The sequence below is a fragment of the Lutzomyia longipalpis genome, chromosome 1 (genome assembly GCF_024334085.1).
Source record: "Lutzomyia longipalpis isolate SR_M1_2022 chromosome 1, ASM2433408v1".
Lineage (NCBI taxonomy): Eukaryota > Metazoa > Arthropoda > Insecta > Diptera > Psychodidae > Lutzomyia > Lutzomyia longipalpis.
The window spans coordinates 43,552,234-43,563,177 of NC_074707.1; the positions used below are offsets into that span (position 1 = coordinate 43,552,234).

General features: G+C 37.7%; 1 protein-coding gene across 5 annotated transcripts in view; it reads left to right on the forward strand.

Annotated features, from left to right (window-relative positions):
• Positions 1-10,756, forward strand: part of LOC129787504 (kinase D-interacting substrate of 220 kDa) — a 28,898-nt gene extending 18,142 nt beyond the window's left edge. For all 5 annotated transcript variants that reach the window (XM_055823166.1, XM_055823167.1, XM_055823165.1 and 2 more), the window contains 11 exons: positions 55-273; positions 763-1,830; positions 1,892-2,890; positions 3,260-4,059; positions 4,132-4,310; positions 4,369-4,643; positions 4,721-4,891; positions 5,004-5,204; positions 5,878-5,986; positions 9,176-9,400; positions 9,461-10,756. In XM_055823166.1, coding sequence (XP_055679141.1) covers positions 55-273; positions 763-1,830; positions 1,892-2,890; positions 3,260-4,059; positions 4,132-4,310; positions 4,369-4,643; positions 4,721-4,891; positions 5,004-5,204; positions 5,878-5,986; positions 9,176-9,400; positions 9,461-9,666 — 4,452 coding nt within the window. In that variant the 3' untranslated portion in view covers positions 9,667-10,756. The remainder of the gene's footprint in view (positions 1-54; positions 274-762; positions 1,831-1,891; positions 2,891-3,259; positions 4,060-4,131; positions 4,311-4,368; positions 4,644-4,720; positions 4,892-5,003; positions 5,205-5,877; positions 5,987-9,175; positions 9,401-9,460) is intronic.
• Positions 10,757-10,944: the final 188 nt, after the last annotated feature.

A 10,944-nucleotide genomic window follows, 5' to 3' on the forward strand; every position in this document is an offset into this window, starting at 1 on the left:
TCCATGATTTATGATTTGGTTTATTTCTTACGTTTTCTTCTTAACAATTTCCAGACTCTCAATCGTTGCGAGTCGATGGGGGCATTTGGATACAGGACACTACTACAATATGTGGAATCCAATGATTTGCAAGGGCTCAAAACACTCCTGGACACACGACACCTGCCCGTGGATGATCGAGATGAGAATCAGACGACCGTGCTCATGGTGTGCGCAACCCGTGGCATGGTATCATTCGTCCGGGAGTTGATTGCACGTGGAGCTGATGTTCAAGTGAGTCGTGATCAATTTTTTTTGCTCTCTCCCTCTCTTGTTTTATTTACAAAAATGGATGAAGTACTGTCTAGTAGAGATAAAGTTCTAATCAGTTTTGGATTTTTTTCGCCTCATTTTGAAGTAATTTGGAAAAAAATTGATGAGATAATCAGAATTTTCCTCTTTAATTGACCATTAATGACTTTATTGATGCTTAAAGAGAGCTTTCCTTGAAACTGTTCTTGAAAATTATTATTTTCCTAATTTAATCTGAAATTATAAATTCTTAAATATAAGTTAATAGATCCTGTGTGTCCTTTAAATATCCCTCAAGATCGAAAAATGATCTTAAAGAACCCTTAAAGAATTTTAGAGTTTCTGGAGCTTTTTGCATGCAAAACTCCCTCCTAAAAGCTTTCAGATTAGCAAAGAATCTTTTCGGAAGAAGAAATTCTTCTCCTTCTGCGAAATTTCCGTTTGAATTTTAAATGAATCCCTCGTGTTTAGGCCGAGGACATTGATAACTGGACACCCCTGCTGTGTGCCGCAAAGGAAGGTCACGCGGATGTAGTACAACTCCTGCTGGAACATGATGCAAATCAGGAGCATCGAGACATGGGTGGATGGTCTGCCCTAATGTGGAGCTCATACAAGGGACACACGGATGTTGTGGCTCTCCTGCTGCAGCGTGGTGCTGATGTGCATGCACACGGGAACTACCACCTTGGGCCACTTCTGTGGGCAGCTGGGCGGGGGCACAAGGAGATTGTGGAGATGCTGGTGCAGCGTGGTGCCAAAGTGAATGTGGGCGATAAGTATGGGACGACGGCACTTGTTTGGGCGTGCCGGAAGGGTAATGCTGAGATTGTGGACATTCTCCTCAAGGCGGGTGCCAATGTGGACAATGCTGGCATGTACTCGTGGACACCGCTCCTTGTCTCCGTGGCCGGGGGGCATCAGGAGTGTGTGACACTGCTGCTGGAGAAGCGTCCCAATGTGAATGCATTGGACAAGGATGGGCTCACGGCGTTGTCAATTGCATGCCGGGAGGGGCTGCAGGATACAGCATCGGCATTAATTGCGGCCGGAGCTTATGTGAATATTCAAGACCGTGCTGGTGATACGCCACTAATTCATGCTGTCAAGGGGGGGCATCGAGGTGTGGTTGAGGCGCTCCTCAAGCGACATGTGGACATTGATATTCAGGGAAAGGAGCGCAAGACAGCTCTGTATACAGCTGTTGAGAAAGGCCATACGCTAATTGTGAAACTTCTGCTTGCTTCTAATCCGGATGTGGAATTGGCCACAAAAGATGGTGACACACCACTACTCAGAGCTGTCCGGAATCGGCATCTTGACATTGTGCACATGCTGCTGGAGAAGAAGGCTAAAGTTAGTGCAGTGGATAGGAGGGGTGACACGTGCCTTCATATCGCCATGAGGGCACGATCAAAGGCTATCGTTGAGGCGCTACTGCGTAATCCTAAAAATAGCAAACTCCTCTATAGGGCCAACAAGGCAGGTGAAACACCCTATGGACTGGATACGGTGCATCAGAAGACGATTCTAGGGCAGGTTAGTTGCCCCTTTTGCACGTTTAAGGAAATAACTTGAACATAGCTTAATTTTTCTTTAGGTTTTTGGCGCTAGACCTCTGAATACAAATGAGGATTCTGAGGGAATGTTGGGCTATGAGCTGTACTCCTCAGCTCTTGCGGATGTCCTCAGTGAGCCCACCCTCACAACCCCCATTACAGTGGGTCTGTATGCAAAATGGGGCAGTGGGAAGAGTTTCCTGTTGTCCAAACTTCGGGATGAAATGAAGAGTTTCGCTCGGCAGTGGGCTGAACCACCCATCAAGGCACCCTGGCTACTCTTCACCGTTTGCCTACATGTTTGTCTTCTACTTGGAATCGTTGTGAGTCTCAGCACGTGGTCGTATGTTTGGGGAATATCAGCAGCAGGTTGTGCACTTGTTCTCTTCTACGTAGCTAACTTAGCGATAAAGTTTGCCAGTAGACGGTACGACATCAATTGGGCCTATTCATTCCATCATGGACTAATGAAACGCATCGGAAGGCTTCGGCTCATCATGCAGGTGGCTTTCTGTCATCCACCCGGATCTCAGGGTGACCCCCATGCAATGCCGGTGCGCTTTCACTTTGCCGAAGCAAGTAGTGCTGCTCCAAATGGCGAAGGAGCCGTGGGGCATATGCTAGCGTCGCTCTTTGAAGCCATTGAATCCCACTATGGTTCCCTACCGACGCGTCTCTTTCGCGCCTTTCGTCCCAAACATACATCATCGAGTCACTGGCGATGGAGAAGAATGTGCTGCATGCCACTCATCTTGCTCTTTGAGCTAGCAATAGCAGTTGCAGTAACGGGTACTGCTCTGCTTATTCTCTATCTCAGTAATCTCGACACGGAGCACGATGAAGCCATTCTCATTGCAATCTACGCCTTGGGGTCGGTGCTACTGGTGGGATTTGTGGGGAATCTGCATTCGTGGGCAAAAGCTGTGAGAGCGCTCTTCTTCTCCCAAGGGCGTCAATTGAAGAAAGCCATGACTTCCGCTGATCATGCTTCCCTTACGGCTCTCGGAGCGGAAGTTTCCCTCATGGCGGATATGATAAAGGTTAGTTGGTTTTTTTTTTTCGTTAATTAATTAATTTAATTCCCGCATTAAAAAAATCTTTTATGGGTGCATAATGAGAAATTTATTGCGGAATTAACCAACATTCAACGTTCAATTAAATTGATGGGTTTGCAATTATTGATAAAATGCAAAATAAATTAATTTAAATGCTTATCCAGAATGTTGCTGGCAAAATATGTGGGGTGTTGACTTTGCAAATTTTCTTTATTATTCTTAAAAGGATTTTTTAATGCTTATTCAGCATTTTATTTTAAGTTCTTTCGCCGCTTTCTTTCATATCAAAGTTATGAAATTTCTTAAGATTTCCTAAAATCATAGCGATGGGATTTAAATTAAATTCTTTCGCAGTGTTTGGATGCATTTACGGGACAACAGAGTCGATTAGTTGGTGTGGTCGATGCACTGGATTCATGTGATACGGAGAGAACACTAACAATGCTGAATGCCATTCAAACTCTTCTCTCATCGCCAAATCGTCCATTTGTCCTCCTTTTGGCCGTAGATCCGCATGTGATTGCCAAAGCGGCTGAGGCCAATAGTAGACGTTTGTTTACGGAAGGTGGTATTGGGGGTCATGACTTCCTGCGGAATCTCGTGCATTTGCCGGTGTATCTGCAGAATTCGGGGTTGAGGAAGGTGCAGAGGGCACAGAATACGGCTCTTGCGTACCGAAGGAATACCACAGATGCAGCGGAAGATCCAATATTGAGTCATTCAGCCTCAGCGAGGCGGCTTTCGAATGCATCGGAGATTATGTCGAGTCAGGAGAAGCTACGAGCTCCCCCCGGAACCTCGCGTGGGGGCTCAAAGAAGTTGAGGCTATCGGAATCCGTGGCGAGTTCCATCGGGTCCAATCTCCATCGTGTTGGACAGAATCCTCAGGGTACGCTGGACATGTCGAAGATCCTCCTCACCGATGACTACTTCAGCGATGTCAATCCACGAAGCATGAGGCGCCTAATGAATGTAATCTATATCACGGTGCGCTTGCTGAAAGCATTCCAAATTGACTTCAGCTGGTATCGTTTGAGTTCATGGATCAATCTCACAGAACAATGGCCTGTGAGAGCCAGCATGATTGTTCTGCAGCACGATCAAAATGGTGATTCCCTCGATGACTCAACATCACTCCAGTCAGTGTACGACAAGTGAGTGCCTCATTCGAGTTTTCCCCTATTTAGCATTTTATTTAATATCAATTCTTTGTGGTTTTAAAACAGAGTCAGACCGAAGATTAGTTGTTTGCGTGAAGCAGCAGCACTGTTGGAATTGGATCGCGATGAAAGGAAACTCGATGCATTTCTTCAACTTCACAAAGCTGATCTCCTTGTGGCTGATCTAAGGATCTTCCTGCCGTTTACAATAAATCTCGATCCCTACCTGCGAAAGGTCCTTAAAGGTAAATAATTCTTTTTCTTTTCGTGAATTTTTGCAATAAAGTTTATTTGTTTTTTCAGAGGACCAACAAGCAATGGAGGATGAAGGGATAATCATTCCATTAAAACCAAATATACCGCTGAATCCACGTACTAGTCTTCCGCGCTTTCCGCAGCCTTATCCGCCTTATCAGAATATCTTTGCAGCTGCAAATCCGGCAATCCCAGTGCTAACTTATCAGTCGTATGCAAAACCACCGCCTGTGCCCACGGTTGAGCAGCCGAAGAAGAAGATTCAATCTCAATCCAGTGATGTCTCACAAACTGCTCTCACGGACATTCTAACGAATGTTCCTGTAAGTTTTCTTTGCCATTTTCACTTCAGAATGTTTAAAGAAGCCCAACAAATGATTTTTTTTTCTCCTTTCCTCAGGCGAATTTGCATCAAATCCGACTATCAAAGTTAAATGTAAGTGGCTTGAGTGATTTACTGCAGCAAATCGATGAGCTGCGACCCGCCTTAGATAGTCTTCTTCCGGCATTGAAGCAACACTCCATTTCTGGTCGTGTCTTAATGCACTGTGATCTTCAAGAGTTAAAAAATGTAAGTTTAGTAATTTTTCTCTCTCTCTTGTGGTTAAAATTGTGGTGAGGAAGTTCGTGTCAAAATGCCAAATCACTCAACTATTGCCTTGATTTCTTTTTTTTTTTTTCAGTTACTTAATTTAAGCTTTGGTCATTGGGAAATCTTCAGATTACTCATAATTACACTGAGAAATCTGGAGAAGCAGCAACCAACGACGGCTACGGTGCGCGTGCAAGATGACGATGCCATTGATAGTCAAAATATTCAACCACCGACGTCATCGGCTTCGAGCTATTCGCGCCAAAAACCACAGAGTATAATGGAGAAACAGGTGCGTGGGAATGTTTTTGTTGTTATTTACTTCTTTCTCTTATTCAATTTCGCATCATTTTGCTTTTGGGAGCACGAGGAAGTTTTTCAATGAGGTGTGAGGACTTTTTTTCTTATAAACATTTCAAATCTCAATCTTTTCATGCAGCAAAGGGTGCACGATTATGAATTGTTGCAGGTGTGTGTCTAATGTTGCAAATTTTGTCCTTTTTTGTGGAATATTGTTTGAGATCCCGGTGTTGTTTTCCCTGATTTCCCATTCAAATTAATTCACTGATTTATTGAGGAAAAGGAGAGGTTTTGGTTTTTCATCTTTGCAATTAATTTTCTTGCTGAATTTTCTTGTCTTTGTATTGCTTCTTTGTTCTTGTCAACTGCTTGATTTTTCTTAATTCTTTTTTGAGATTTTGGAGTAAAGAATGAACTTTTTTCTACTCATTATGTTTACTCTAAACCTTCCAGAGAAAATTCATTATTATTTCTAAGCTTTTGTTCATAACATAAGTCATTTAGAAATTTCTTTAATGTTCTTGCATTATTCATTTTTTTATGTCCTTTTTATCATTTAATTTCCTTCTCAAAGTAGATCATAAACTGAATAATAATTAAAAGAACAATCTACAAGAAGAAAAATCAAAGCAAAAATATTCTCTATATGTATCTCGGCTGTTTAGGTTACATTGGAGGAACAGATGATCTGTGGTGCCCTGCAGACGCTCAATGAGGAGGCTTTTGAGGATGTTGTAGGGAGTGAACGTGGTGGTTCGGGGGAGAAGGTGTCAGGTGAGATTTTGCACCAATTAGATCCCATCCGGGAGAGCTTTGAATTTAACTCACCCGGCTCCGACTTTGGGGGCAGTGTCCACACAATGGTGATCCCCACAGCGCCCTACACAGCCGATCTAACCGATAACATTGATCCCGTTCCCACGGTGATTGTCATGTCGCCACCATTTACGCAAAATATCGACGACACACCACTCTAAATTAATTATTTTTGTGTGTTTATTTTCTATTTTTAATTTACCACTTAATGCCCAATTTTTAACGCAATTGCCGAACAAAGAGTTTGAGGATTTTATTTTTATTTTATTTTGTACATTTTTATGCCATTACCAGTGAGAAATTTTTTGAGTAAAGTGAAAAAGATTTGAAATGCTTGTGTTTGATTTTATTTGGTAGATAAATTTTTCATTTATCTAAAATCAGTGATATATTTTTTAGCTTTAATTTTTAGGATTTTTTTTTATTTTTAACACAAAATTAACAAAGTAAAGAAGAGCGAGTTTGTTGTAAAAAAATTTTAATTCTTCTCTAATTTGCTTCTCATAACAGTTTTTCAGCCTTTAATGCATTCATTGATTTTTTTTTAACAAATATAAAAAAAAGTATTTAATTTGAATCTGATGAGAAAATTAACAGACTCTTCTGTAGGGAAAAATGTAGTTTTTTTGTAAAAAGTTTGTAAATAAAATTCACAGAAAAGTCTAACGATTTCCATATCAATTACTAATGCTAAATTTAGTAATATTTACGCGTTATTTATTGATTGGTTTGCATAAAATATGATAAAATAGTGCAAAAGTAATTAAACGGAATAGATGTTTAAAAAAAAAAGCTCACATATCTGATAGAGACTAATTAATTGAATTTATGCAAAAGAATGGAAATAGTGAATGTCTGAAAACGGATCTCTCAATCAATTCCTTTTAACCTGCAAATTCAAAAGAAAACACATTAATCTTACATTTAATGTTTAAGAGTTTCTTTATTTGCATTCTGCTTCGACTCACAATAAGTGATTGGAAAAGGAGAAGGAATTGAATTAAGTGGAGAGAATAATATGCGTTGATAAGGAGAATAATTATCTTTTGAACCGTAAAAGAATCTTTGAAAGAAAATCTCATGGAAATTTCAGTATTACGCGATTCCAAATGAACTTTGATAAGAAGTTGGTTTGAATTGAGATGTTTTTGTTCAAAGAATTCCGTGCAAATTGCAGTGATTCAAATATTTGTTTTTGTGGTCAGTATAGATGAGGAATATCTGCAGATGAAAATTTTGGCGACATTTTTCAATAAGAAGTTTATTGAATAAATAAAAAAAAAACAATCAATTCAAAGTATTTGAAAAGATTCAACTTATTAATAAAAGTGTTTAAAAAAAATATATTTATTTAACCTCATAAATTATATTATTCATTTTTATGATTTTATTAACAATTTAACCGCAAATTCATAAACCACCAGAGCGCAAAATTTCCCCAAACAGTTTTGTATTAAATAATTTCCCACATAATTGCCAATTTATTGGATAAAATATATTTTTTATGGGCATATTAGGAAAGCCAAAATAAATCCCATGGTTCCCACAAAAACCAACGTATATCGCATTAAATATTAAAACTTGTTGAGATGTGATTACGAGGAGTAAATATCATCTAATTTAATAGCCACTTTTATGACCAATTCATGTTGATTTATTTATGTTTTCACACATTTATTTATAATTCAATTTCATGGGGCCATTGGGCGCGTGTTTTTTTATTTATTCATTTAATGTACCCGAGAAGACCAAACAGTGAATGAAAAAAAATCAGAGGATAATCCAATTAATTGCCAGAAGCAATTTCGAGTGTCCCATGAAAATGAACTGACTATATAAAGCCGCCGCAGCATATTTGAATCACTGACAGAATGTACCTACTGCAAATTAATGCTGTTTCATTTAAACTTGATCCGCGTGGAAGCACGATTTATAAAAAAAATGTATTCAATTGTGATTGATTAATTGTTGCACCGGAGTGATTACTATGTAGTTGGGTGTAAATGAAGTATAAAATGTAATAATATAGCCGCAAAAAACACACTTCTAATCAATTTAAATATTGAAAATTTATGAGTTTCAACTTGCCACTACTAAAGCGCCAAACTCATTCATTTATTTTTTTTCTTCAATTGACTCTCGCTTGAAAGAAAAAAGAAGGAATTTTATTAATATCTTGTATCCAGGTGAGAGGCAATTGACAATGAATGCGGCGAGACGAAGTTGTTTTGATAAATTGTCGTGCACGCGTAAATTAAACTTCCACGTGGAGAGAAATATTTTTTTAAAAAAAATGCAAGAAAATAGGGATTTCATAAAATGAAAAATCTAGATATTTTATAGTGGCTAAAAGAAATCAAGGGGCATACAACTGATAGGTTCTCTAACAGTTTTAAAAGAATGGAGAAAATGTTGTACAATATAAGTCAATTTTCTTAAATATCTTACCATTTTAATGTCTATTAATGTTTATTTTAAAACATTTTTTTCTCATTTCTTTCTTTTTCTTTCTAAATTTTGTGTTCTGTGCCCATCAGTTCTATGCCCCTTTACTAAAAACATAGTGTTTGTATTGCATGGAAAAGACACATAGATTGGACAATATTAACGAAATGTATGTAGATGGAAATTATACCAAAATTTTGAAATTAATAAAAAACTAAATTAAGATTAATACTTACGTGCATTAATTCGTTAAAAAACTTTAAATTTAAATTGAAAAAATGTCTTTCTAAAAGGCATTTGAAGAACAAAAAATCTTCAAAAAAATAAATTTCAGCACCTACTAGGCGGCACCTAACAGCTTTTATAGCAGGAATTTCCTTCACTTTGTCTTGTTTTGTGCGTTTTATTCCATCCACCTTTGTTAAAAACCATCAACATACCTACTTATTTTTGGCTAATCAGCACACAACTGAGCAACATTCTTTTGGACATTTTTTCTCGCAATAAATGCTTTGCACTGGGCTTTTTAGTTGCTGTTGCTGCTGCTGCGTCTACTAAACCATCACACCATCACACCGCAATCATGCAAAAGCGATTGGATAAAAATCACCAAAATAGCGCAAGCTGACCGTGCGTTTTGGGTAATAAGAATTTTCCAGAATCTTACTTATATTTTGGGAAAAAATTGGTGATTTTTTGTAGATGGGCAAATTGGAAGGGTATCACCGTCGTCCAGTTGGTCCGCATCGCCGTCAATTGTGCGAAGGGAGCCAATTTTGAGGCCACGTGGGAGTGTTAAGTCAGAGAAGAAGGTCTCAATTAAGAATGAGGTGCCCATTAATATTGAATACATTGCAGAGAAGAGGCATGGATCAACGGGATCCTTTGCTAAGATTCTCTCTCCTGGGTCAGCAGGACTTCCAGCAGGTTTGTTCACATAAAAAAATTCTCTAAAAATTAATTTTCATTCTACCCCTCAAATTGTAGGACGTCCAACAACATTCGTCTATGCGACGAAGAATGAAAAATCCGAACAAGCAGAGAAAGCCTTCAAGATGACCCGGTCGTATTCCTTTGATAACGACTCACTGGACAAGGGGATTGAGCTGAAAGACATTTCAGGAACACCAGCCGGATCAATGGATGAAGAAGTTCAACCACTTGTCAACGCTGCGCCAAACAAGACAAAGTGAAATTTCTCTCTGTGGCTTCCCGCACTTGGCTGGACTTTCCCATTTAAGTGTTGCAGCAACGTTTTCGTTTTTTACACACTCGCTCTAGTCATGCTTGTCGCAAAAAAAAATCAACGATTGTTAAAAAAACCCCAAAAAGTTGCACCGCTGCGTATTATTAGCGCTAAATTTATATTGTTTCAGCTTCGAATAAAAGAAATTAGCACTTTGCTGAAATTTAGTGGGTCAAAGTTAATTATTATTGGCCGAATGCGTTGCGTCTTGTTCCACGAGACAAACACAAATTAATTTAATTGAAATTGCAAATTTTAGTCAAATGAATATAATGAGAAATGTACCAAAAAATAGAGGATCAAAATAGCGAAAATAATAAAGAATTTATTATTATTTTATTAGCTGAATTGACAAAATTATCCGGAAACATTAAATATTTTCTTATTGAAAAGCATTTTTACGTTTTAGAAAAATACTTGATTAAAAACTTAATAAAATAAACGTTAAGTTCTGCCCTACATATGCCCTACCGAACGATGAAATGATTCCGAATTTATTTATTCTTTATTAATATTGCATATCTTAATGATAATTATTTTGATTTTTGCTATGTGTTGTGTCTTAATTTAAGAGCGTGGGACAAAATAGAGCAAAAGTGTCGTTAAAATAAATATTTTCAACGTCCTTTAAAAAAAAACTTCTTATTTCAACTGATTTTCTTTTAATTTCTAGAAAGAATTTAAGAACTTAAATTTTAAATCTTAATCTTAAGCAATTCCGTACATTCATGAGCAAAAATAAAGGCCTAAAATCTCATCTTAAAACGCTTTTCTAAATCTTGAAGAAAAGTGTGTGATTTTTCTCATTCTTCCAAACTTCTTAAGATTACGGAATTGCTTAGAATTTATACTTAAATCACAAATTGATATGGACTTGGTGACTTCGGTACAAAATCAAAATGAAATCTTAATTTTCTCTTAGCAAATATAGGCACTGTAATTCAATTTTAAGGTATAGTAGGTACTGATTGCGATATAAGGTGCAAACAGAATTTATATCCACTTGTTGAAATAAATTAAATAATTATGCAAATTAATTCACATATTTTTTAATTTGTTCGTTTTTTTTTCTTCTTTTAAGTTAATTAATGATTTCTTTAACCCCTAATTTTTTTTATTTCTCTGCATGGAAAATTCCAACAGGTGTGATACAGCTCTGTCAAAATAATAAAATTGATTCGGGAATTTGTACGAGATTTGTTTTTTCTTCTATGTTCCTGTCCTA